The 22893-nt window shown below is 44.8% G+C and overlaps 1 protein-coding gene across 1 annotated transcript; it reads left to right on the top strand.

The window, feature by feature from the left end:
* Nucleotides 1-1754: 1754 nt before the first annotated feature.
* Nucleotides 1755-8494, top strand: SP5 (Sp5 transcription factor). The gene is made up of 2 exons (XM_085066493.1): nt 1755-3803; nt 4353-8494. Exons 1-2 carry the CDS (start codon nt 3753-3755, stop codon nt 5403-5405), a joined length of 1104 nt encoding a protein of 367 aa, XP_084922619.1. The 5' UTR covers nt 1755-3752; the 3' UTR covers nt 5406-8494.
* Nucleotides 8495-22893: the final 14399 nt, after the last annotated feature.

The raw sequence follows: 22893 nt of genomic DNA, 5'->3' as shown, positions 1-22893 counted from the left end.
CAGGCAGGGTCCCGTGGAGCCGGCGGGGCTGCGGGAGCCGTGCCACTTGTGGCAGTAATTCAGCCGGAGTAATTCGGACTCCGGCTCTTTGCGTTGGGGCCGCCGTGCTTCCCCCGGCCACCACCTCCCCGGTGGGCCCAAGCGCCGCTCCGGCCCCTCCAGCCCCGCCGCTCGGGCCCGGCCCCTCGCTCTGCGGGCCAGAGCTCCCGCCGGGCTGTGCTTTCCAGCGGCGCTCTCCGAGCGGCCCCTGGCCCTGCTGCGCCGCGGGCAGCACCCCGCACCCCCCGCCGGCGCTGCCGCCGCGCTGCGACTCATCTCTGGTGTCCCTTTGCCTTACTCTAGGATGTAGCGGCAACCCATTTCTCATGGAAATAGTGTTTTGTGTAACTGAATTGACATTTGGCCTTGATACCTGTATCTCCTGATAACTGAAACAAATTTCTAAAATAAATATTGTACTTTGATCTTCCAGCCCTGCATTTTTAATGACAGCTCTGAACATCACTTCATTAAGAATACATTTCAGGAGACTGAAATGCTCCGAGTTTGAACACTAATTATTTGTACAGAAAATTATGACTGCAACGTTTCATTTTTCGGCCCATTGGTTTCTTCCAGAAATTAGTATTTATTCTCGATTTTTAAGTAATGTGCTTTCCTGGATGCAGATTTATTGCATTTGTCGTGTAGCAGCTGTATAGAAACTTATCCGGCTTTCCACTAACTCTTTTGTAACTTGACAAATCGTTTTGGTTCGTCGAGATATCTGGGGAGATAACGTACTTTAGAGGATGGGGGGAACCTCGGGGTGTTCAATGTCTCCTGAGCTAACTATCCACTCTCATTTCGTTTAGAAACATTGTTCTGAGCATTCTTCTGGCAATTATTAGGTAAAACGAATTAACAAAAATAGGTAGGAGTTAAATCGGGCATCTCGCAGGACTCCGGGTTTGGCAAAAGTTTGGGGATACAGTGGTTTAGGAATAACGCAAGTGCGAGCAGAGGTGCGGGTCGGGCTCCCCCCGTCGGGGATCCCCCTGGGCTCAGGCTGCCCTGGCTGCAGCTGAGACTCGAGGGGACAAGCGAGTGCCCTCCTGCCCCGATGCGGCTCTAGTGGCGCGGCTGGAGCTTGGCAGTGAGCGGGGGCACCCGACAGCCGCGGGCGGGGGTGTGCGGGGCTGTGCCTGCGTGTGCCCTCCCGGGGTGTGCGGGGCTGTGCCTGCGTGTGCCCTCCCGGGGCTGTGCGGGGCTGTGCCGGGCTGTGCCTGCGTGTGCCCTCCCGGGGGTGTGCGGGGCTGTGCCTGCGTGTGCCCTCCCGGGGCTGTGCGGGGCTGTGCCTGCGTGTGCCCTCCCGGGGGTGTGCGGGGCTGTGCCTGCGTGTGCCCTCCCGGGGGTGTGCGGGGCTGTGCCTGCGTGTGCCCTCCCGGCCGCGCTGTCGGCCGGGACTCGCCGGGGTTTCCTGTTTCCCGCCATGTCCCGTGTGGACGCGGCGCAGCCCCCGGCGGATCGCGCATCGGCGGTACTGGGAGGCGTTCGTGTGTGGTGGATGGTGGTGCCGAACCCCGGGAACACCCTTGCAAGCGGATGGGGACCGCTATCGCCCACAACCTCACACCCTGGCGGGGGCTGCTGCAGGGCCGCAGGGTCCTGCAGCGGCGGCGAGCCCTGCCTCAGTGCATCAGTGTGCGGTAAAAGCGCGGGGTGCGGGACCCTTGTCTCCCTGTTGCCAACCTGGTGAAGCGGTTACCTGGTATATGGGAAGAGCTTGATATCGCTGCTGCGTAGTGTTACACGGGGTCGAGCTTTCATTTCTCCCCGGGACTCAATATGGAGCCGTGGGAGAGGACTTGGCACTTTAATCCCTTCAAAGAAACCGATCTAATTCAAGCCCTACAACTCTTGAAAGTCTTTGAGCGGACAGTGATTGTTTCCACAGGAAAGGCAGATAAAGATCTCTGTGTGCTGGCGTTTAAAGAGACTTCAGTGGCGGTGCGAATACAATTGAACCCAGCGACTCCGGGGAGGATCGAGTTACCTGTGCAAACAGCTCCGGAGGACCAGAGCCAGCCGGCATCTGCCCGAAAGGGCACCCCCACCTCCTCAAGACGGAGATGAACGTCCTGGCTTGGTACCTGGCCAAACAGGCCTACGTTTGCGATGGCCTCGGAGCAGATGGGGAAGCGGGGAGGAGAGGAGCGCGTTTCCAGGGCCCCCGGCGGAGCGCGGAGCTGAGCGGGCCCGCGGAGAGGCGCGGGGCCCCGCCTGCCCATCGCTGGGCGGCACATGCGAGGGGTCCCGCCAGCTCTGCAGCCTACTGAGCTCAGCAGCCGGTGGTGGCGGCAAGCTGTGACCCAGATGTGCCTGGTGCTGGTTAGAGAGTCAATGGCCTCACACAGGGTCAAAAGCAAAGCCAGTTAGATCCTTCATACACACACACGTATAGACATGTATGGACAGAGGCCGAAAGGTGCGGGTTGAGGTAACAGCGCTCGGGGCCAGCTTTGGCTTTGGGGCAGGAGGTGAGTGAGCGGGTGAGGCAGAGACCCGGTAGCACCGTTCGTGCTCCCGAGGAGCCGTCCGGACCTGCTCTCTCCCCTGGTGCAAGACAGGCCGACTCGGCAGGCCCGCCAAGAGAGACTCCGCTCTTCTTCTAAAGAAATTACGTCTTTTGCACCGGGCTCCCGCTAGGGAAGAGGAAACTTTTCCCATCTGTTTCCCGGCTGCCCGCTTTGTCGGTTTGTCTGTCTGAGAGAGCGCTTGCTGCCCGTGGCATCTCGCCGCTCCTCCCCGGGCCCGGCTGGGCGCCTGGCCTGGCCCCGCGCCAGGCGGGGGCTCCCGGTAACAAGGGGGCAACGCCGGCTGAGCGAAGTGAAACAAATCCAGCTACCAGAGGAGAAAATGCGCGGTTATTTGCGGAGTCATATCGAGGGCATACCCCTCAGCCTCGGGGGAAGGGCGGGCGGAGGGAGGGAGCGGGGAGGAACCACCGACAATTACTCCAGGGAAGTTTTACGGCTGGGATCGACCAGCCCCGATCAGGTGAACTCCCTGTGCTCTGTTACTTTGAGTCATTAAACACTATCAGAGGAATCCGGAGGCAGATTTCTCGAGCGATAACAAAGACGCGTTGTCACTTTAGGGCTCTGCCACAGATTTAATTGGGGCGGAAAAGAAAAAGGAAAGAAAAAAAAAAGGAAAGAAAAAAAAAAGGAGGGGGGATCCAGTGTCTTGCACATCCAACGCGAGGGTCTCTAGGCGGTAAGGGGTCCTTTGATCAAGAAAATCCAATTATTTGTGTATATACATTTCCCACATAGTGATTACTTCATTAATTGTCCCGCCTTTATCTCCTCCCTTCCCATCCCCCCTAATAATCAGTTCTTTTATCCAGACCAACAAACACACCATAGGAGCTTTGTGGATTCAAAGGATTTGCTTTCGCTTCTGAAAGAGCCGCTATTCTTTGATGATTGGGTAGCGGCAAACTTCAAAGCCATAAATCTTCCCTCTGACTGGTTGGCGGCCCAGCAAAGTCCTTATCAAATTCTTGGAGGTGATCCTGGCGCAGTCAGACAGTCCGCGGAGATCGCGCAGCGCGGGGGGGTGGGACGCGCACGGAGACGAAGAGATCAGAAGGAAACGGAGAGAGAGGGGGAGAGAGAAGGAAACTGGGCAGCTTCTCGTCTTCCCCTCGGCGTCCTCATGCCTCGGCAGTGCCCCGGCGCCTTCCCTTCGCCCCGGGCGCAGTAGCCATGGCTGCGGTGGCTGTCCTCCGGAACGACTCCCTCCAGGCTTTCCTCCAGGTCAGTACCCGCGCCCGGTGTGGGTCGCGCTGCTTCGAGTCCTGCGATTGTGACCCATATTGCGCGAGGGCAGCTGGCGTCAGCCGCCTCTCTCTCGGGGCTTCACCCGGCGGGCGGCCGGCAGAGGTAGGTGGGGACCCCTGGGGTGGTGAGAAGGCCGGGTCGGGCTTCTCGGTACGGCAGCTTCCCTCTCCCGCCAACAGCCCGTCAGTAACTCCAGACAGTGCTCCGTGGCAAGGGGTGCGGGGGACGCGGGTACTGCCCCCTGCCCACAGCGGCGGCTTCCCCGGCCCAGGAGTAGCGGCGGGGCCGGCGGCACTGGCCGCAGGCGGGACCGGTCTCTGGGCGGGGCGGGGGGGCAGGGCCCGTCCTGCCCCCTGGGTGCGCGTTGTTTTTGGAAAGTTTACCGGCCGTGCAGGGAGCGGCGGGGCGGCCCCAGCCGCGCACGGACAGCGGCACGGGAAGTTTCTCGCGGGTCAGTGTCGGCAGGCGGCGAGTAACGCGCTCTCTTCTCTCCTTCCCTCTCCCCTCCCTCCCATTCCTGCCCAGGACCGCACCCCCAGCGCCTCCCCAGACTTGGCCAAGCACTCGCCCCTGGCTCTTCTGGCCGCTACTTGTAGCCGGATCGGGCAGCCGGGCGCAGCGCCCTCGGATTTCCTGCCGGTCTCCTACGACCCGACGCTGGGATCACCCTCCAGGATCTTCCACCCGTGGAGCGGCGAGATGCCAGCGCACTCCCCGGGGGCGTTGCCGCCGCCGCATCCCAGCTTGGGGCTCACCCCTCAGAAGAATCACCTGCAGCCCTCCTTCGGGGGGTCGCACGAACTGCCCCTCACCCCCCCGGCGGACCCCTCCTACCCCTACGAGTTCTCCCCCGTCAAGATGCTGCCCTCCTCCATGACCGCCCTGCCGTCCAGCTGCCCGCCCGCCTACGTCCCCTACGCCGCCCAGGCCGCCCTGCCACCCGGGTACTCCAACTTGCTTCCGCCCGCCCAGCCCTGCCGGCAGCTGTCGCCCAACCCGCCTCCTGAGGACATCCCCTGGTGGAGCATCCAGCAGGCCGGTGCCCCGGGCGGCTGCGGCCACCGCTTCCCCGCGGCCGCGGCGCTGCCGCGGAGCCTGGTGCTGGGGCACTCGGACTTCGCTCAGTACCAGACACAGATCGCCGCCCTGCTGCAGACCAAGTCTCCCCTGGCGGCCACGGCCAGGAGGTGCCGCCGCTGCCGCTGCCCGAACTGCCAGTCGGCCGCGGGCAGCGCCCCTGAGGCGGAGCCGGGCAAGAAGAAGCAGCACATCTGCCATATCCCCGGCTGCGGCAAGGTGTACGGCAAGACCTCGCACCTGAAGGCGCACCTGCGCTGGCACACGGGCGAGCGGCCCTTCGTCTGCAACTGGCTCTTCTGCGGGAAGAGCTTCACCCGCTCCGACGAGCTGCAGCGGCACCTGCGGACTCACACGGGCGAGAAGCGCTTCGTCTGCCCCGAGTGCGGGAAGCGCTTCATGCGCAGCGACCACTTGGCCAAGCACGTCAAGACCCACCAGAACAAGAAGCTGAAGGCGGCGGCTGACGGCGTCAAGCGGGAGGACAGCCGCGACCTGTGACCGCCGGGACCGCCGGCGGCTGTTGCCTCTGCGGGCCGAGCCGAGCCGCGCCGAGCCGCGCCGCAACAGGACCCGGGCTGGGGGCGTTTCGTCTCCGGGGACAGGGCGGCGGCAGCGGGGAGAGGGCGGCCAGTTCTCGGACTCTCGCCGGGCACGGCGGGCAGGACCCCGGCTGGGGGAGGTCTCCGCGGACCCTCAGGCCTGGGACTGGACGCTTATCGGGCCCCGGAGCCGTCCCGGGGCAGGCGCCCGGCCGGGAGCGCAGCTGAGGGGAGGCTCCGGGCGCTGGGGCAAGAGCGGGGCCGGCCCGGCCCGGCCGTGGGGGTCGAGGCTTATAGACACACCCGCGGGTGAGGTGGCAGCGTCGGTGTGGCCGTGCTGGGGCTCGGCCTTCGGTGCTTTCAGGGTAAGAGACTGAAGTTTTGTGTACAGGTTATTTAATAGTTACATTTGAATACACGTGTTCCCCTCTGTCTTCGACTCCGCGCGGGGTCCAGCATGAGATGTTTCTGTAAAGCCACCCGCGACCGCAGCGTACAATAAACACGTTCACACCGGGGTCAGCAGGGACGGTCCCGCCGCGTCGGTCTCGTTTGATCCTTGCCCGGGTGCCCCGCGCGGCCGCCGCTTTCCCGCCATTTCCCGCCGAGGCGGAGGGCCGACACAGCTCCATCGCGGCGGTGAGCGCACGGTGACCTGAGAGCTGCTCATGGTAAACACCTCTGCAATCCCGGGAGCTCTTTCGGACGGGTGTGTCTGTTGGCTTGGGTTGGTGCGTTGGCTTTTGGTTTGGGTTGTTGGGGTTTTTTAATTATTTTCAATATTTTGCTTGCTACACATGAAGCTGAGAGAGAAACGAGGAATGCATGGTGCCAATACCGGGAATGAACATGCAGGTCAAGTTCTACAGACTGGGAGATATATTTGTGCAGAAGTGGGCAGCAGTCAGTGTTAGTGATGCTCTTTCTCAGAGGGGTCCAGGCCGCAGAGCCAGCCACAGTCATTCCCAGCCTAAGTTGTCTGTGGCACAGCAGAGCCAAAACATGCTTCCCGTATGTTAACTTTCTGTAAAACTGCAGAATTTAAGGGCCAAGATGCTTATTACCCTGCCAGTACCATAAAATGGTAGTCACTGTCCTGCAGAGGGGAAAATACTTAGCACAAAACTGTGTTTAAAAGTACCTGGTAGACGGTGACAGCCTTTAGGGTTTCTTACCTCTCATGGGGCATCACGTAAGTATGGGTTTAAGCATATTTCTTTTAAAATAATAACCTTTCTTCCTGTAGTGAGTTCTCTATTTTTTTTTAAATTTAAATCTATGTAGCCAAACAAATGGAGCAATATTATCAGTAATTCACTAAATTTTGCATTCTAACATTGAGCATATGTTATTTGCTCCTTATGTTTTACAACATCAGCTTTATTTTCTGATTACCCAATGAGACAGCAAAATTAAAAGTGCCTTCAAAACTTCACCAGGACTAATCTGGAACTGTTCAGCTTCAGGTGAGATCCTGTGGTGGCAGTTGCCAAGCAAGCTTTGGCATAACCCTTGATAAAGATATACTTTGCCATGGACTTCTGAATCAAGAAAAAACACAGCTCGATAAATGTTTGTAATGATAGGACATGTAAAACTAATGTGTTTGTATGTATGTCAAATACTGCCAAGAATCTATTCTCAGGGAATAATGAGATGAGACAATACCATCTCATATCCGAAATAATGAGAAGTTAATGGACAGTTACCATGGTATAGCTCCTTAACAATACTTTAATACTTATTATTCTGAATTAATTTCTAACACCATATTCTTAGGGTCAGCTTACTAAATTAATAACCAAGTAGTTGTCTTCTACTGAAGACTCTTCTATAAACTGTCCTGTTATAGAAAACCTTGAGAGGAATATGTTTAGCTTCGTTAGTTAGCATTCCTTTGCCAAAGATTTAGGCATCAGAAATGTGTGGTTGAGTGATATTAAGTAGAAGATATCTTTAGTGTTCCAGATTGAGTGACAGCAAGGCAGGAAATAACTGATGGACCTGATCCAGAAGTCCTTAGTCATAAAAGTCTTAGAGACAAAAGTGCATCCCATTTACTGCTGATGTAGGATTTAAATATTCATCAGGAATAACAATGTTTCTGCTCTTTAAAATGTTTCATGGCATGCAGTGGCAATCTGCTTCCTTTCTTTCATACTAAGTTACATTAAGAATGTGGAGTTAGAGAATTTAAGATTGCTTTAAAAAAAGAGTTTGTTTCACTAAATAGTCTTTCATTCTTTGTTTGGATCAAAAGTACTTAAAATGGAGAGTAGTGGAAAGTGCTTTTGTTGAAGTACAGGAGAAACAACAGTATCCCAGAGTATGAAAGGTCTCTTACAGGATAGAATAATTCCCACATGGTGATGGCCTTTCTCTGCTAAGTATGTGCCAAGATGAAGATGAATTATTAGCGTGAGCTGAGGAAATGTCTTAGATGGTTACTGGTTTAGCCTAAGAGCTGGAGAACCATTCCTCTTAGAGCAGATGTAACTAGCCGAAATTAGCCCGATAATGATAGATTTGATGATTTCTAAGCTGGACCATTATGGAAAGATTTTTCTCCAGTTTGAAGACACGCTGAATTTGCCAAATATCTATGTTGTCAGGTCTAGCAGACTATTTTGGGTTCCAGTTCATTCACAAGACACAGTTTGTACTGAAATACTGAAGGTTAAAATACGTACGGTCAAAATTATTTAGAAGGCTGTCATGAGACAGAGAGGTATTTAAGTGAAAACCCATAGTATCAAAGGCCAATTAAAATCTTAATCTGTAAGAATAGCACACACACACACACACACACACACAAAGGCAGAAAGTTAGGGACTTCGGACGCTTACTACACTGACTTAGGTGAGTGAAACTTACAGTTTAGAATATTTTTAAAAATTAATAAAACTGTTTCTCTGCAAAGTTTTTAAATAGTTCATTGGGAAAAAGGAGGTATGTATGCATCATAGCTGTTTCATACTCATCTGTAAATAGCTAAATCATATGATAGCTTTTCAATTGAAATAATTAAACTTTTTTAGTAATATGGCATTTAAATATACATGTGACCTTTCTGATGTACAGGTAGAGCATTACAAAAATATATTGCTTACATCTCAAGAATTTATTTCTAGTTGGCAAATTGCACTCCATAATAAAATTAACTTTTAATTTTGCATTCACAAAATGCATTTTATACTTTTAGCTGTTTCCAATCAACTAGAACAGCTGTTCATTTTATAAAATTAAATGATTAATATTCTTCTTAATTATAAATTTTGAGTACATATGCTGCTCAAGGTCAATTCATTTCCTAATTTTAAAACTTAAATGTCATTGGTACAATAGACATATCATATAAACCAATTCAGCTGGTAGTTAATTCAAATAAATTAATCTCAACCAAAAAAGGGCATATTGTTGAAAACCTGAGATTTGGTCTGTTTTCTGTGTTAAAAGGTGTTTTTCACACTTGGACAAACTTTAGGCAGAGAGCATTAAAAAAACTCCACAACTAACCAACACTGGTAACCTCAGATGGGTTGGGGTTTTTTAATGTGTTGTTAATCAAATTATTTTTAGTCAAAGGCCAAATAGAATAAGATTTTCATCTGGGAGAAGGTTGCAGGGTTGACCTTTTGGTCCCAATTGACCAGATTTTCATTGCAATAGTCCAACAAATTTATAAAATTATGTTTCCTACCTCCTCAACTACTATCATAGAAAAAGTAAGATAAAGTTTCTTTAAACTATACTGGGAGATAGCCTTCCTAAAACTATCATAGTATAATTCTTCCTTCCATATTAAATTAAGGGTATAATTTTTGAAAGAAATATTTAATCTTCAATTATTTGCAGATTTTGAGAGATTGCATTTTAAAGTAACTACAACATAACTATCAGTTTGTAAATTCGCCTGTTTCATATTAGTCTTGAATACAGAAGAAATAGGGAATATAAAATGCTGCTGTCTTGAAATTCTTAGATGAAAGATAACTTTTACTGTTCAGTGATATTCAATGACCCAGGAGACCACTCAGAATTTCATAAATAGGGCAAATTTGTATCTCTGTGCAAGCAGTTGCACAATTATTAAGGCACTTTTAAATGAGCCTTGTAATATTTCATAGATCTTGTCAGCCTATTCTCATACTGAGCAGAAAGAAAAAAAGTATAATCTCAGCTTGTTGTCGGATTTGATAGTTTGCCATTTAACCTTTTTTTTTCTCTGTTATAGTTTTCTGGGTTATTTCACACTTTTTTATGAGATTCCTGTGAATCCTGTGGTAAAGATGTGGGGTCTGCTACTCTGGCACGTGATAGAATCAGCTCAGAGACCTATTAGATTTCTCTGCCAAACTTTTTAAAAATACTTACCGAACAGGATCCCTAAATCTTCAAGACTACTGAGATTTCCCTCAAAGGGATTGCCTAGCAGCTATCTTCAATAATGTGCATTTAAATATTGTCCTAGCCACTGAGGACATGGAAATGTGCAGCAACCAGCAAGGCTCACCCTTGTCAGGTAAGTGTTAATACGCAGCGTAGAGAAGAAGGATCCAAGGTCCTAGGCTGATAAAAGAAATAGTCCTGACCAGAGAAAGCAGAAGTGCATATAATTCAAAGGGTCTTTTAAATAAATTTATGGGGTCTATTCCTTGTTAATATTTGCTCCCAGCTGATTTGAAGTCATGTAGTTGTTTCAGTATGCATAATGAAAATCTAAGAAAACATGTATTTTGACCTTCTGACTGTGACAAGTGAGTAGGAGATAATGGGTAGTGAGATTTGGCCTTTAACCTGGAGGACATCAACGCTGTTTTTCTTCTCATCATTTCTTAATATCTTCTGTGTTACCCATTTACTTAAGTACACACAAAATCCCATCGTGTCCCTGACCTAGGTCTGGTGATTACATCATTGCTTAGCGATGTCAGCAGGAGCCGACCTGAGGCTGTATACAAAGCCTGTGTGCTCCTGAGAAAGGTTATGAACATCCACTCAAGGGCATGTAGGTACATGTAGGTATGTAGTAGATCTCCATCTCCTCTGCAGGTGGCTGTGGGATGCATCCTGTGCTGCAAAGTACTGAAGTTAGTGGCCAGGACCTTCTGAAGAAGCGGCAAATTTGTACTGAGGTGTGAACTGAGTTGCTATTCACTGAACAATCCAAGTGTGTTCTTTAATGGTGCAGAGGCCTTGTATAGATTCAGATCCTACAGTGCTGCTGTCTTGAAACTCTTAGACAAACCTTTTACTGTTCAATGATATTTAATGATTTTAGGAGACCACTCAGAAGCTCATAAATGGAGTAAATTTATATCTCTGTGCAGTTAGTTGTCAAGGCACTTTTAAATGAGCCTTGTACCAAGGCAGTTCATCTTAATCCACCTTCTCTGGAGTATTGGTCACAACTTTTATGGCCATTAATGCCAATACTGAGCATGTAACTCACTTTAGGCAACATACTAATTTTCCCTTCTTGTCAACCTGTCCTATCATAAAATGCAATCTTTTTTACATTTGGAATTTTCTGTTGCCACTGAAGTATAGACTTTTACCATGACAGTGACTGACATGTCCTGAACTGAGTATTACATCACCATGAAATTTAGTATGGAGGAATGATGAACTACAAGGGGGAAAATGAAAAATAAACCCACTTTTAATTAGGATACTCATACTCAAATGCCGCAAACTTCTATTTTTTGCAACTTAAGGTTTCTGTTTGCAGGTACCAAAGTCTACAGCTTTAACAGAACCAATAGTGTGTACCTATGTTTTTGCATTCTTGAAAGGTAGGGTTGTCTACAAAAACAATATTCCTATTACCTGTAAGTCCCTGTTTTTATAACAGTACTGGGCTGTTTAAACAATATTCTAGTACTACCTCTATACTACTCGAAAACATTTTTCCTTTTCCTTTTTAACATGAACCAGACATCACAGAGCACACTTGCAAAACAGGCTCTAATTGTAAAGTAGGTTAAAAGAAATTTTATTAGCCAAAGCCCATATCTTCAACTGGGGTCATATCCCATATGCATTTTTCAGGATCAGATGGTGTGCCTGTGATCTCCACATGCAGATCTCTCATCTGTATGGAAAGGAGATGTCAGTCACACTGCCACATTCACCCTTATTTCAGACAACTCCCCACAGGTCTAGAATCCACATGTGAAAGAGAGAAAGGAAAATGTGCACTATTCACTCATTAAAGATTTGACAGGAAAGGTAACACAGCCTGAGAATGTCAGGTGGTTTCAACTATCATATGTAACTCCCAAAGGAGTGTGAAAATGGCTTCATTTCTTCCCCTCACATCTAAATAATTTGTGTTTCTTCTGAGCAGGAATAGTGGTAATACTTTGCTCTTGTTTAATTCTGCAAAGAAAAGCCAAACACTTGACATCTGCTTGCTTTATATTTTACATCTAAAACATTACTTGTGCACCTTAGTAGCTCAATATAGGAAGCCCGTTCTTCACAGCATTACCTGACCCTTTGCCAGTGTGGCTCCGCTGACTTCTTGCTATTAATTTGTTCAGAAAGAACTGAAAGAGTTTTAAGCAGGCAAAGATTACACTTTTATATTTTCCAAAATATTAACCAAATCTTCTTATGTGCCTACATGAGGCCTAAGGCTATGTCTGAGCTTCTTAATAAAATGCTTAAATAAATTGTATAATGACACTGAGAAGCTACTTGCAAAGTACTGTAATCAACGCTGTGTTTGGTGGTTGAATACTTAGGTTAGAGAGAGCAGAACCACGAGCAATCTTTTTAGGGGAAGTGTATTCTCTGTAACACTCTTTAAAACTGCATGTGAACACTGGAAATGTAACTCTGCTACCTCGATGGGATCATGAATATACAAAGAGCAACACTAAACATACTCAGCATATCCTGGTGGTTTTTTCTCATAAGAGGAAGGGCTTGTTAAAATGATTTTTCCCCACAAGAGGGGAAAAAACCCCCCTTCATGGATCTGAAGATCATTATGCTTCTGTCAGGAAGGAGGGTGAGGCAGAAGACAAAGCAGACAGGCAACCTTTCCTTTTCATGGGCCATCTTTGCTTGCCCTCACAACTATCACCACTAGTAATGAGTCCTAGTTCACTTCACATCTTTGATGAAGAGAGGAAGCATAAGACCCAAGAATTTTTAGAAGCCTCTAGCTGCTTCACTTTCCCCAGTTCCCTTACACACTCGGGACAGTTTGTGGTACAATGCTGAACTTTTCTGCAGGTGTTCCACTATGCAGCTGTTACATTGCATTCATGGGGTTTGCCCTCTCCCCTGTCCACAAAACCCCAAACCATTGTGCCTCATTACACATGAAGATGAAAGTTTCCTAAGCTAAATAAAGTGATTGCAAAGTACTGAAATCACTGGGACTTAAATGTGGGAATTACCTTCTAGATTTATCATTCAATTATTTTTCTCATTAAAACCACAGTTTTAATCTGCTAAGAAATATTAAATATTAAACAGCCAGTAAAGCAGAATAGTATGTTACATTAAAATAATTCATATAAAGTGCCTAAGTACATTAGGATCCCTTTTGTCTTTTTATTACAAGTATTCATTCATCCTAGATTTAATTTAAAATAGGTGTCAAGTGTCAGATATAATACTGAGATCTAGATTCTGATATAGATATTAGAACCTCTGACACTTAGTGAGCATGTTGAAGAAAGGACAAGGAGGAGCCTGGTTTTTTTAAGCCTGTTTTTAATTAGCTACAGCAATTAGATGTTTTGAATACTCAGAATGATGTATTAGAATTACACAATTATTTGGTTTGTTTGGTTGCTTTTCAATACACTTGAGAGCCAGCTCCTAATTAAGATACACACACTATCAAAGATTAAAAACTTAGATGATGGTAAAAACAATTAGAATGATGATGTAGGTTTAGATTCCCCATGGTTCTTGTACAGATCTACAAGACAGCATTGAGTGTGAGCACATGGAATTTACTTTCTCTGCCCAAGGTCCAGAAACAGCTGCAATATTTGTGTGCTTTACAGGGCCATGGGGCACCCCAGAGCAGGTGTGATGCACTGGGACATGACTGTTCTCCCTGAACTGGCTGGGTACTCTGGCAACAGAAGCTTTACCCTTCAGAGGAATTGCTGCAATTACCCATTGCCTCTGGGTAAGGAGTTGTTCCTCTCTGCACAAGTCCTTCTTGGGGTGCTGCAATCCTTATCCTGCTCCCAAGGCCAGACTATTAGATCACAGCAGAGCCTCTACTTGTGGAGCATATGCCACCTATGTGTTAATTATTTGTTCTTTCAGTTCAGAAAAAAATCCTTCCTGTTTAAAAGGTGTAAGAGAAAAGCACAGCAAACAACAAAGCACAACCAGATAACCTCCAATTACAGGTGTGCCTTGCCCCTTTAAAATTAATAGACTATGTCATATACCATCCTTAATATGTCCTGAATGTTATGCTCTTGATCTCAAAAGCAGTAAGCACAGTCTCTCTCAGGAAATCTTGCTGCAGCAATGACTGAATTCCTACCATCTCAATGCCACATGAAAACCCTCAGTCAAAGCGGCCAAATCTCCTTACTTGCTGCTGATTCCACAGCACTTTTTTGTAAACTTGGAACTAATTTCACTTTTTCCTATCATCATTTATTCAAAAAGGTAAATCAAAAGCATAAAATAGTCTCATCTGAGTTCTTGCCTGCAGGAGATGTTCTTCTCATTGGTTAAGCCATGAAGTCTTACATCAGTCAGAGACAAACTATGGCTGACCTCACTTTCTCTTCTCCTTTTCCATGTATAGACATTTCTTATGCACCAGTTACAATCCAGTCTTAGAATAAAAATTTTACAAAGAAAGTATTTGTCTTCAGCAGCTTGGCTGACACAGAGGGGCACTTGTTTTTAGAAAGGTGCAACATCTTTTTGATTGCTGATCAGAAAGCCAATCCTCTATTAATCCAAACCAAATAATCTGAGTATATCACTAATGCCTGTTAGTGTGAGAAACGTTTAGAGCTATATTAATGGTGATTAATACCAAGGATTTTTACAATGTGAATTCTACAAATAGATTATAACATTTGTGTATGTAAAGTCACACTTTTTTCCCATTTTGACTTTTACCAAGCTTATTTTCATTTAAAATAAGTCATTGCAGTCTAATTAATAGTGAATTTCCAATAAGTAACACTTCAGCTGAAAAGGTTCACAAAATGATTGAATCAGTCCTGAAGACCTGCCCAGGCATAGGTGGCAGGTCACATAACACAGCTAATGCCCCTAAGTTTTTGTGACAACCCCGGAACAGCGTGGTTAGGATCACATCTTCCCTCCTTCAGCTCTCAGGCTTCAGTAATTAGGCTTTAATTAGTACCTCTCCACTAAGTCTCAGCTTTTTTCCAGCTTCTTTGGAGGGCTCTGATTCATGTCTCTGGGGTCAGAGTGTTTTACCCGCTCCACTGTAAAGCTCTCAGGGAAGACAAAACAGTATCCCAGCTACATCTGTTTAAAATCATTTCAGTGCCTTTGGGGGAGTGGGTGTTAAGGCCATAAGGAAGCTGCAGAGCTGCACATGCCCCTGGATCCAACCACACAATCATTAGAGAGTCCCAGAATGCAGGAAGAGCCCCTGCTACACACGGCTTCCTTTGGCAAACAGGAATGGAGATGCTTGAAATGGTTTTCTCAGGGGAAATGGTAGACATAATAGAGATGCACGACTCTCATGAGCCAGACCAAAGGTCTGTTTAACCTAGGAGCCTGTTTTCCACTAACAGATGCTTAAGGAAAGTGGATTAAAACAAGGCATATATAAAACAGATATTCCCCTTGGCACAGCCTCTCAGCTTCTGGTGAACAGTGCTTCAGAAACTTCCTGAGCTGGAATCGCATTTTGTTTGTTGTGTTTAATGGCCACAGATAGGCCAATCCATCACAGATTTGTCTCATCCTTTTATGATTGGATTTACACTTTGTTGGTCTCAACATCCTTTGAGAGTTGTTTGAGCAGCCACGATGGCTTTATAACAGTTTCAGCGCCGCATGAATGCCCCTTGAAACCGAGGAATGGCACAGAATGCCATTGTCCCGCCCGTTCCCACCCACACGGTCTCGCATCGCGCTGCTCCGGCGCGCAGCCCTGGGGCAGCCCCTGTGACCGCAGCCAGCCCTTCTCGCCCGGAGCAGCGGCGGGACACCGGCTCCCTCCCCCGGGCGGCTGCGAGAGATCCCGGAGCGGTGAGGGGCTGTGCGGGACGGCGGCAGGGCCGGCAGGGCAGGGCCGGCAGGCTCCCCGCGGTGGCCGGGCCGTGCCGCGCTGTGCCGCTGCGGGCTGCGGTGAGCGCAGAGCCGCGCGTTGGGCTCGGCGGGCAGCGCCGCTGGCCCTGGGCAGCTGGGCTCGTCCTGCTGGGCGGGAGCCGTTCCGCTCTGCCACGCGTGCTAGCTGAGCGGCCTTGAGCAAATAAACCTGGCGGGAAGGCTGGGCATATGTCAGACTGTTTTGCGGCAACTTGGAACTAATTTCACAGAGCCGTAGGTCCACGATATTAAAGTATTTTTGTATAGTGGGTTTTGAGGGTTTTTCTTGTTTGGGTTTTTCGGATTTTGTTTGGTTAATGGGTTGCTTTGGTTTGATTTTTCTTTTGGTTTTGGTTTTGTGGTTTTTTGTTTTTTTTAATGCACATGGTCCTCAAGACATGTAGCTTTTATTTCCATAACGTGGCTTCGTCTTTGGTCTTTCACTGCAGAGGGATAAGTTTGGCGTTGTTACAGTTCATTTTTTCTGAAGGTCAGATGTGCAACAGCATTTCTACCCAGAGCTCTATCCTCAAAGCTTGTCCCTGGGCTTTCTCTGAAGCAGGTTGTGTGAAGATTTTCTCCCATTAGTGGACAACTTTGGAGTTAAAGGAGAGATTGAAATATATGGCTTTATGACTTTCCAAACCTTTTTGTTGTATGCCTGTATAACATGAAAGCTGATTTAATTTAAAATATAAAATGTGATTAGACAAGCAGTCTTGACTTCTATTTTTTCCCTTTATCACATCATACAAAAAGATGAAAGTGGTTAACATGTTAACACCTGAAAGGTGATAGCCCTTCTGATACTTTATTTTGCTCAGGATAAATTCTGTAACACATTATTATTGTCTTACATATATATATGTATTCCCAATACAATGTACAAGATTTGTCGAGTTCCCTGAGTGCTTCAGATGATGGATATTTGTTGCAAGAGGCGTTGTTCAGTGTTTGGTCTCTGCGCTACTTAGACGAGTTTAAATAGTTACTGGTCTTTTTGTTCTTCCCGTCTGATTTTTTTGTTCCTACTCTTGAATTAGTCTGTGCAATGTATCTTTTAGCTAGATCTAGCTAGTATGAGTCAACTGTAAAATAACCTACCTGGAGGAGCAGGAGGGAACACTGAGTCTCATCAATGCCCAGGTTACAAAAAGTAAAAGCTGGTGAGGATAAGGCAAGGGTAGAAGCAGCAGCTGTGTGGTGGTGCTGCCAGTTCCCGGGGAGCAACTCTTAAGTATAGGCAGAGCTGCACAAAGAAGTCACCTATGCAGCACTGCCATGGTTGTTTCAGTGGTGACTTCTCCCTGTCATCAGCAAAGTAGGATCACATCTGGAGTGTTGATGAGGTATCTGAATTTCAGCCACTTTCCCAGGTAGTATCATTGTTTTCTGCCTGTCATTTCACTCACTTGAAATCCCCTCGACTCCCCACCTGGAGCACTGTGTCCAGCTGCGGGCCTCCAACATAAAAAATGAACCTTTGGAGTGAGTTCAGAGGAGGCCACAAAGATGATCAGAGGGCTGGAGCATCCCTCCTATGAGGAAAGGCTGAGAGAGATGGTGCTGTCCAGCCTGGAGAAGAGAAGGTGCCAAGGGAGACCTTGGAGCACCTTCCAGTACCCAAAGGGGGCTACAAGAGAGTTGGAGAAGGACTTCTTGCAAGGGCAAGAAGGGACAGGACAAGGAGTAATTTCAAACTAAAAGAGGATAGGTTTTGATCAAATATTAGGAAGAAATTCTCTGCTGTGAGGGTGGTGAGGAACTGGAGCAGGTTGCCCAGAGAAGTTATGGATGCCCCATCCCTGGAAGTGTTCAAGGCCAGGCTGGAGGGAGCTTTGAACTCCTTGGTCTAGGGGAAGGTGTCTCTGCTAATGGCAGAGGGTTTGGAACTCAATAATATTTGATGTTCCTTTCAATCCAAACCTTTCTATGATTCTATAAATACACACAATACCGAAGCAACTTGCTACTCAAGACCTCTTTCTGCTCCTCATTAACTTAAAGGAATAACTTTCTCTGACTTTTAAGGGAGCAGGGTCTGGGCCTGAAGTGGAATTCAAACGTAAAACATAATGCTTTCCTGACAGCTGTGTGCCTTGTGTGAGGGAAGGCCAAAACCCAGCAACAACATACAGCTTCCTTTAGCTGCTTCAAAGTGAGAGCAGCAAGGGGAAAATATTTATAAATGCCAGTACTGGCAAGGAGAGCAGAGAGACACTGGGCTGTCGCTTTCAAGGATGAGCAACTACAGTGTGTTGAGGAATTCTGCTTTTTGTTATTGAGCTTCTCAACTTCAAATTTGTATGCTATAGAAAAAATGAATATATCCTTAAGACTGACCAGGGAAGTTACAGATCTTTTTGTTTAATATTCCTATGGGTTTTTTGGCATATTGACTACTGTGTCACAGGCCATTTCAGCCCAAGATTAAAGGAAACACAGCTGATTCTGTTTATAGGAGCCTTCAGATCTCTACTAGATTTTATGTGGATATGGTTGTGAAACTTGTTTTTAAATTACTTCTTTATGTTTAATTTTATTTTATTTTTTCAGGGTTTTGGAATGCCAGAAGTGATCAGTCCAGTTGTATTTTCTTATGAAGTATCTGTGACTACAAATAATGTGGCCGTATTTTTAGTAAGAGTTTCTAATTTCCAAGTCTATTATTAAAACATTGGAAAGTGTGTTTGCTATGATAGCATCAGTAACACATTTTAGTATCTAATTGTTTTATTTTGACTTTTTAATCAGGTATTTAAGAAATATTATTAATATTTGTATCTTGTCTTTTGTGTCTCCAGGCAGACCCTGCTTAAAACTAATAATGGCACTGTGGTGTAGTATGTGGGGTTTATGATGTAGCTGATGAGTACACTAGCTGGAAAATTGCTCTGACAAGAGTACTCTACTTGAGATATCTATCATGATAACACATGTGTTCCCACTCATGTCCCAAATAAAAAATGCAATCTTTTCAAGACCTCATTCCAACACCTCCTTCTTGTGTTAAATGTATACCTATAAATAGTATATTTCAGACTTTAAAACTACTTTTCACTATTTTTAATGTTAAACTATGCATTTTAAATATTTATTGTCTTACTGTCTCACATAAAATAATCATGGGTGGTTTTTTTTTTTCCCATTCACTGATTCCTAACATTTGAAATAGTTTCTCTGTGTTTGTTCGTAAAATTGATCACTTTTTTCCCAAGGATATTTTAGGAAAGAAAATAAAACCCACTCCCATTGAAAGTTCAATATGCATTAGATACTCAGTAGTACATGTAATTTGATCTCCATACAGTTGTCACATACAACAAACCATTCAAGATTAGAGGCTCCAGTTTAAATGCCATTTAAATTTTGTTTACATTATATTTTACTGTTGCTACATAAAACTATCATGGGCATGCACTCTGAGAACTATACAACACTAGCCTTGTAAGCTCCTGTAAGTTGTATTTACCAACCATAATCTCCATAAATGTGTGTATGTGCTTACACAAACATATATGTGGTTTATTCTAAAAGTTAAAAAAAAGAGATTTTGTATTCATAACAATGCACAGCAGAGGTCCATATAGAACATCTAATGCTGTTAGGAATAAAATCATGCATTAATGTTTCCAATGTGCTTCATAGGATGATGTCTTAGCATGTGACTACTTGGGTGGTAGCTCAATTTTTACCACCACTTACCTTCCAGAGTAATTTCTTATATGATCATGAATCATCTCATAGACAAATCTCTTTTTAAGTACATGGAAACTCTAAGAATTCAATGCTGACTTTATTGTGGTAAACTAATTAAAAATAAAAAAAAATGCAAATAAGAGAATGTTTATATGTAAAAATTATGCTAAATGTACTGTGCCAGTTGTTAAGATGAACTTACTCCAGAGACATCTATAATTGACAAGGCAAGAAAAGAAAGACACCTCCTGATGGCAAAGGCTTTTAGAAATCTTTCGTTGTATGAAGGCCATTGTTTATACTGATTTGGGAAAGACCAGTGCTAGATGGTAGTGTGACTACAACCACCATTTATTTGTAAAAGCTTTTCCCCCATATTGTGTGTTAAGATATTATTTAAATGAAGTTTTTGTATAGTAGTATGGACCAATATATTATATTTGCAGTTAAAATATTCCTGCTTTAGATTTTGATAATTTATGCCTTGCCTAATACCTAGAGCAAATAAAATGAATTGTTTTATTTGTTTACTGTGATTTGCAGGGATATTACTCCATGACAAGGTTACATTGACCTATCATTTCATGCATCAGCAGTTCTATTGCACTGATTTGATCAAGCCTAGTGGATAAAAAAGGAGCAATCCACCCAGTGGACGAAGTTAGAATTATAATAAATAGTGAACATTCTGAAGGACGAAGTAGGTTAAGTATGGTACTTACTGCATTGGACATAATTTTTGTGATGTGTCAAATTTTAAGCTTTTTGATTCCAACTTTGTCATTCTGATTTTGTACTTTGATTTTATGTAGTTATGGAGGTCGTGCTGTAGCTGCAGTTGAAGAAAATATGTTGTTTTTTGCAGCTGTTGTCAGGTATTTTTAGGTTAGGTACTTGGTACATGTATCAATACATATCTGAATTCACACTCCTTTCTGGATGTACAGTTCTAGATACTGCTGTTGCTCCTCATGCTGAAGAACTTCACCATTGTACAGTCATATAATGTCAAATAACCCTTCCTAATTACATGGTTTGGCATCTGCTAGACAGAGGAAAAACGCTGCCTGGCTTACAGCTTCACTCTGTAAAGCTGTCTTGTTCCCACTTGCTCTCCTTAAATGCCAGCAATAGCTCAGTGAATCAGGAGGGGCTGTATCCTGTCTGTTTGCTCCCAGGTAAGTTTTTTAACCCTGTTATCCACGGGATGGGCCAAGGTACCTGTTGTATGCAAGGTGTGAAATAAGCGATACATTTTAAGCATTATTTTAATAAGATATACCAAGTAAGATTTTAAAATTACTCTAGAGTAAGATATATGGTTATTAGAAATAGAAGCTTATTTTTTTGTTTCTCTAATGACAAATAGTTGACATTAGACACATTTTCAAAAGCTCAATATGTTTATTCCACATTGCTTTGTTGTGGTGATCTGCTAGGACCACAATATCAATCTGTAGTGAGGAGGATTTGATAGCAGTGGAAAATCAAGGACATCAAAAATTATAATCACAAATTCTAGCAACTCTTAAATGCTAAAGAGCATAATTGTTGCATTCATGTGGTTTGCTTACTAAGGAATCCATGGAGAAATTAATTTAAGCACACATGTAAGTTTTAGTGATCTCAGTATGATGTGAGAACAAACTGTGGGTGTTTATATAATCAGGTAGAGCATGAGCTGTATATGAGTGCTTTGCTGTATAGATGACTTCTAACAGCTGTGGAGACCCCAGGAAAGGAGCCCACCTCAGGAACTTGTAAAAAACCCTGTGGAAGTCCTCACTGGTTTCCTTTTTTTTTTTTTTTTTTTTTTTGTTGGACTTTTTTCTTTGTTTAAACCAATATGAATTAATTGTTTCTGTAACTAAAGCAAAGTAAAAACGTGCTGTCCTCAGACTGTTTTAAAAGAAAAGAAAGATGATATTCTGCTTGTTCTGGTGTTGAATGTCTGTTCAGACAAATTCTGATAGTCTGCTGTAAAGAAAAAGATGTAGATGGTGCTTTGTTTTGTTATTTCATTTTCTGTTAGGTGCAGTTGTTTTAAAAGGACAGAGAGCAAGAAGTTAAGCATCAGTGTAGTTCAAAACTTAAATATACACCACCTTTGTGGCATTAGATTAATTGAATGATGAATTATTTAACAATTGCTAACTTTTATAAGGCTATTTGTTTTAAAGTATTTGTTACTTAGTCAGGGAAATTGAACAAAGCATGGGGTTGAACAATTTGACAGTGTATATTTGAAGAAGAACTTTAAAAAATTTCACCATGGAACTTCAAGTCAAAGAAATATTTGAGCTGAGGAACAAAAATGCATCAGGTGAACCAAAATGTGAAACAACTGTTTTGAATTTGCTTTTCAGAAGTGGCAGTTCAAGCAGTATCATGGCAATATGTCTTTGGTTTTGCAGCTGATCTATTACATGCTTTTTTAAGCAATTAGAGCTCAATAATACAATAATTTGTCACCCAATTAATTTTGAAAGACTGGAAATGCATGGATGAACTGTTTAACCTGTGGTTCACTTGGCACCGTTGTAATTTAGATCAAATAAAACCACAGTATTGGGTAAACTACATTATGGGAACTCAACATCTTCGTGGTTTTGTCCTTTAATATTTTTTTATATTTCTATTATAACTATAGGTGAACATATAGGTAAATAAATATAAAGTGTTTTTAGTTTTGTGTAGAACATGTAAATTCATTGCAACTAGGAACAGTAGTTGAAAAAACATTTGTGAAAATGTTTCTCCAGAGATCATTCTGTGCCCCAGCATCAACAGAAAGTATATCAAGGGCATTAATGTATGTGGGCTTCTAAATTGTGTTACCTTTACAACTTGGAAAACTTAAGCACTAGAGCTAAAATTCTTATAAGCCTAAGAGAAACCTGTGGACGTGTCAAATATAAACCAGGTATTATGTGTTTTTTTATTCTTCTAATCATGAAGTCATGCACATATATCTCCTGGTATTTCAGTGCATCAGATTGCTGCTTCATTACAAGGTTCTGCTCCTTCCTGGGAGAGGCAGTGTGAGGGCAATTTCAATATAGATGGCGTAGAGACCTAATTTCTAGAATTTCTGTACTTGTATGCATAGCAAATGCTGACTCAGATTTTTGTAATTTTGAAAAGAGGTGTGTGAATTGTGGAATAATATCATAGAATCATAGGATAGATTGCCTTGGGAGAGACCTTAAAGAGCATCCAAGCCAACCTCAGTTCCAACTCCCCTGCCACGGGCAGAGACACCTTCTACCAGACCAGGTTGTTTAAATAACCTTTCCTTCCCAGACCTAGATTTGTGTGATTTTGGCTTATAGTGAAAAATATCCATGCTATATTGTGTCAGTTATTACTACAATTTCACAGTGACAACTGCTGGTGAGAAATAAGTTTATATATTTTGCTATGTTTGCCAAGTAGCACAACTTTGGAGGCCCTAG

The sequence above is a fragment of the Lichenostomus cassidix genome, chromosome 7 (genome assembly GCF_008360975.1).
Source record: "Lichenostomus cassidix isolate B80296 chromosome 7, HeHo_3.0, whole genome shotgun sequence".
Taxonomy (NCBI): domain Eukaryota; kingdom Metazoa; phylum Chordata; class Aves; order Passeriformes; family Meliphagidae; genus Lichenostomus; species Lichenostomus cassidix.
Note: the sequence above shows the minus strand (reverse complement) of the source record. Positions and strands in the feature narration are given on the sequence as shown.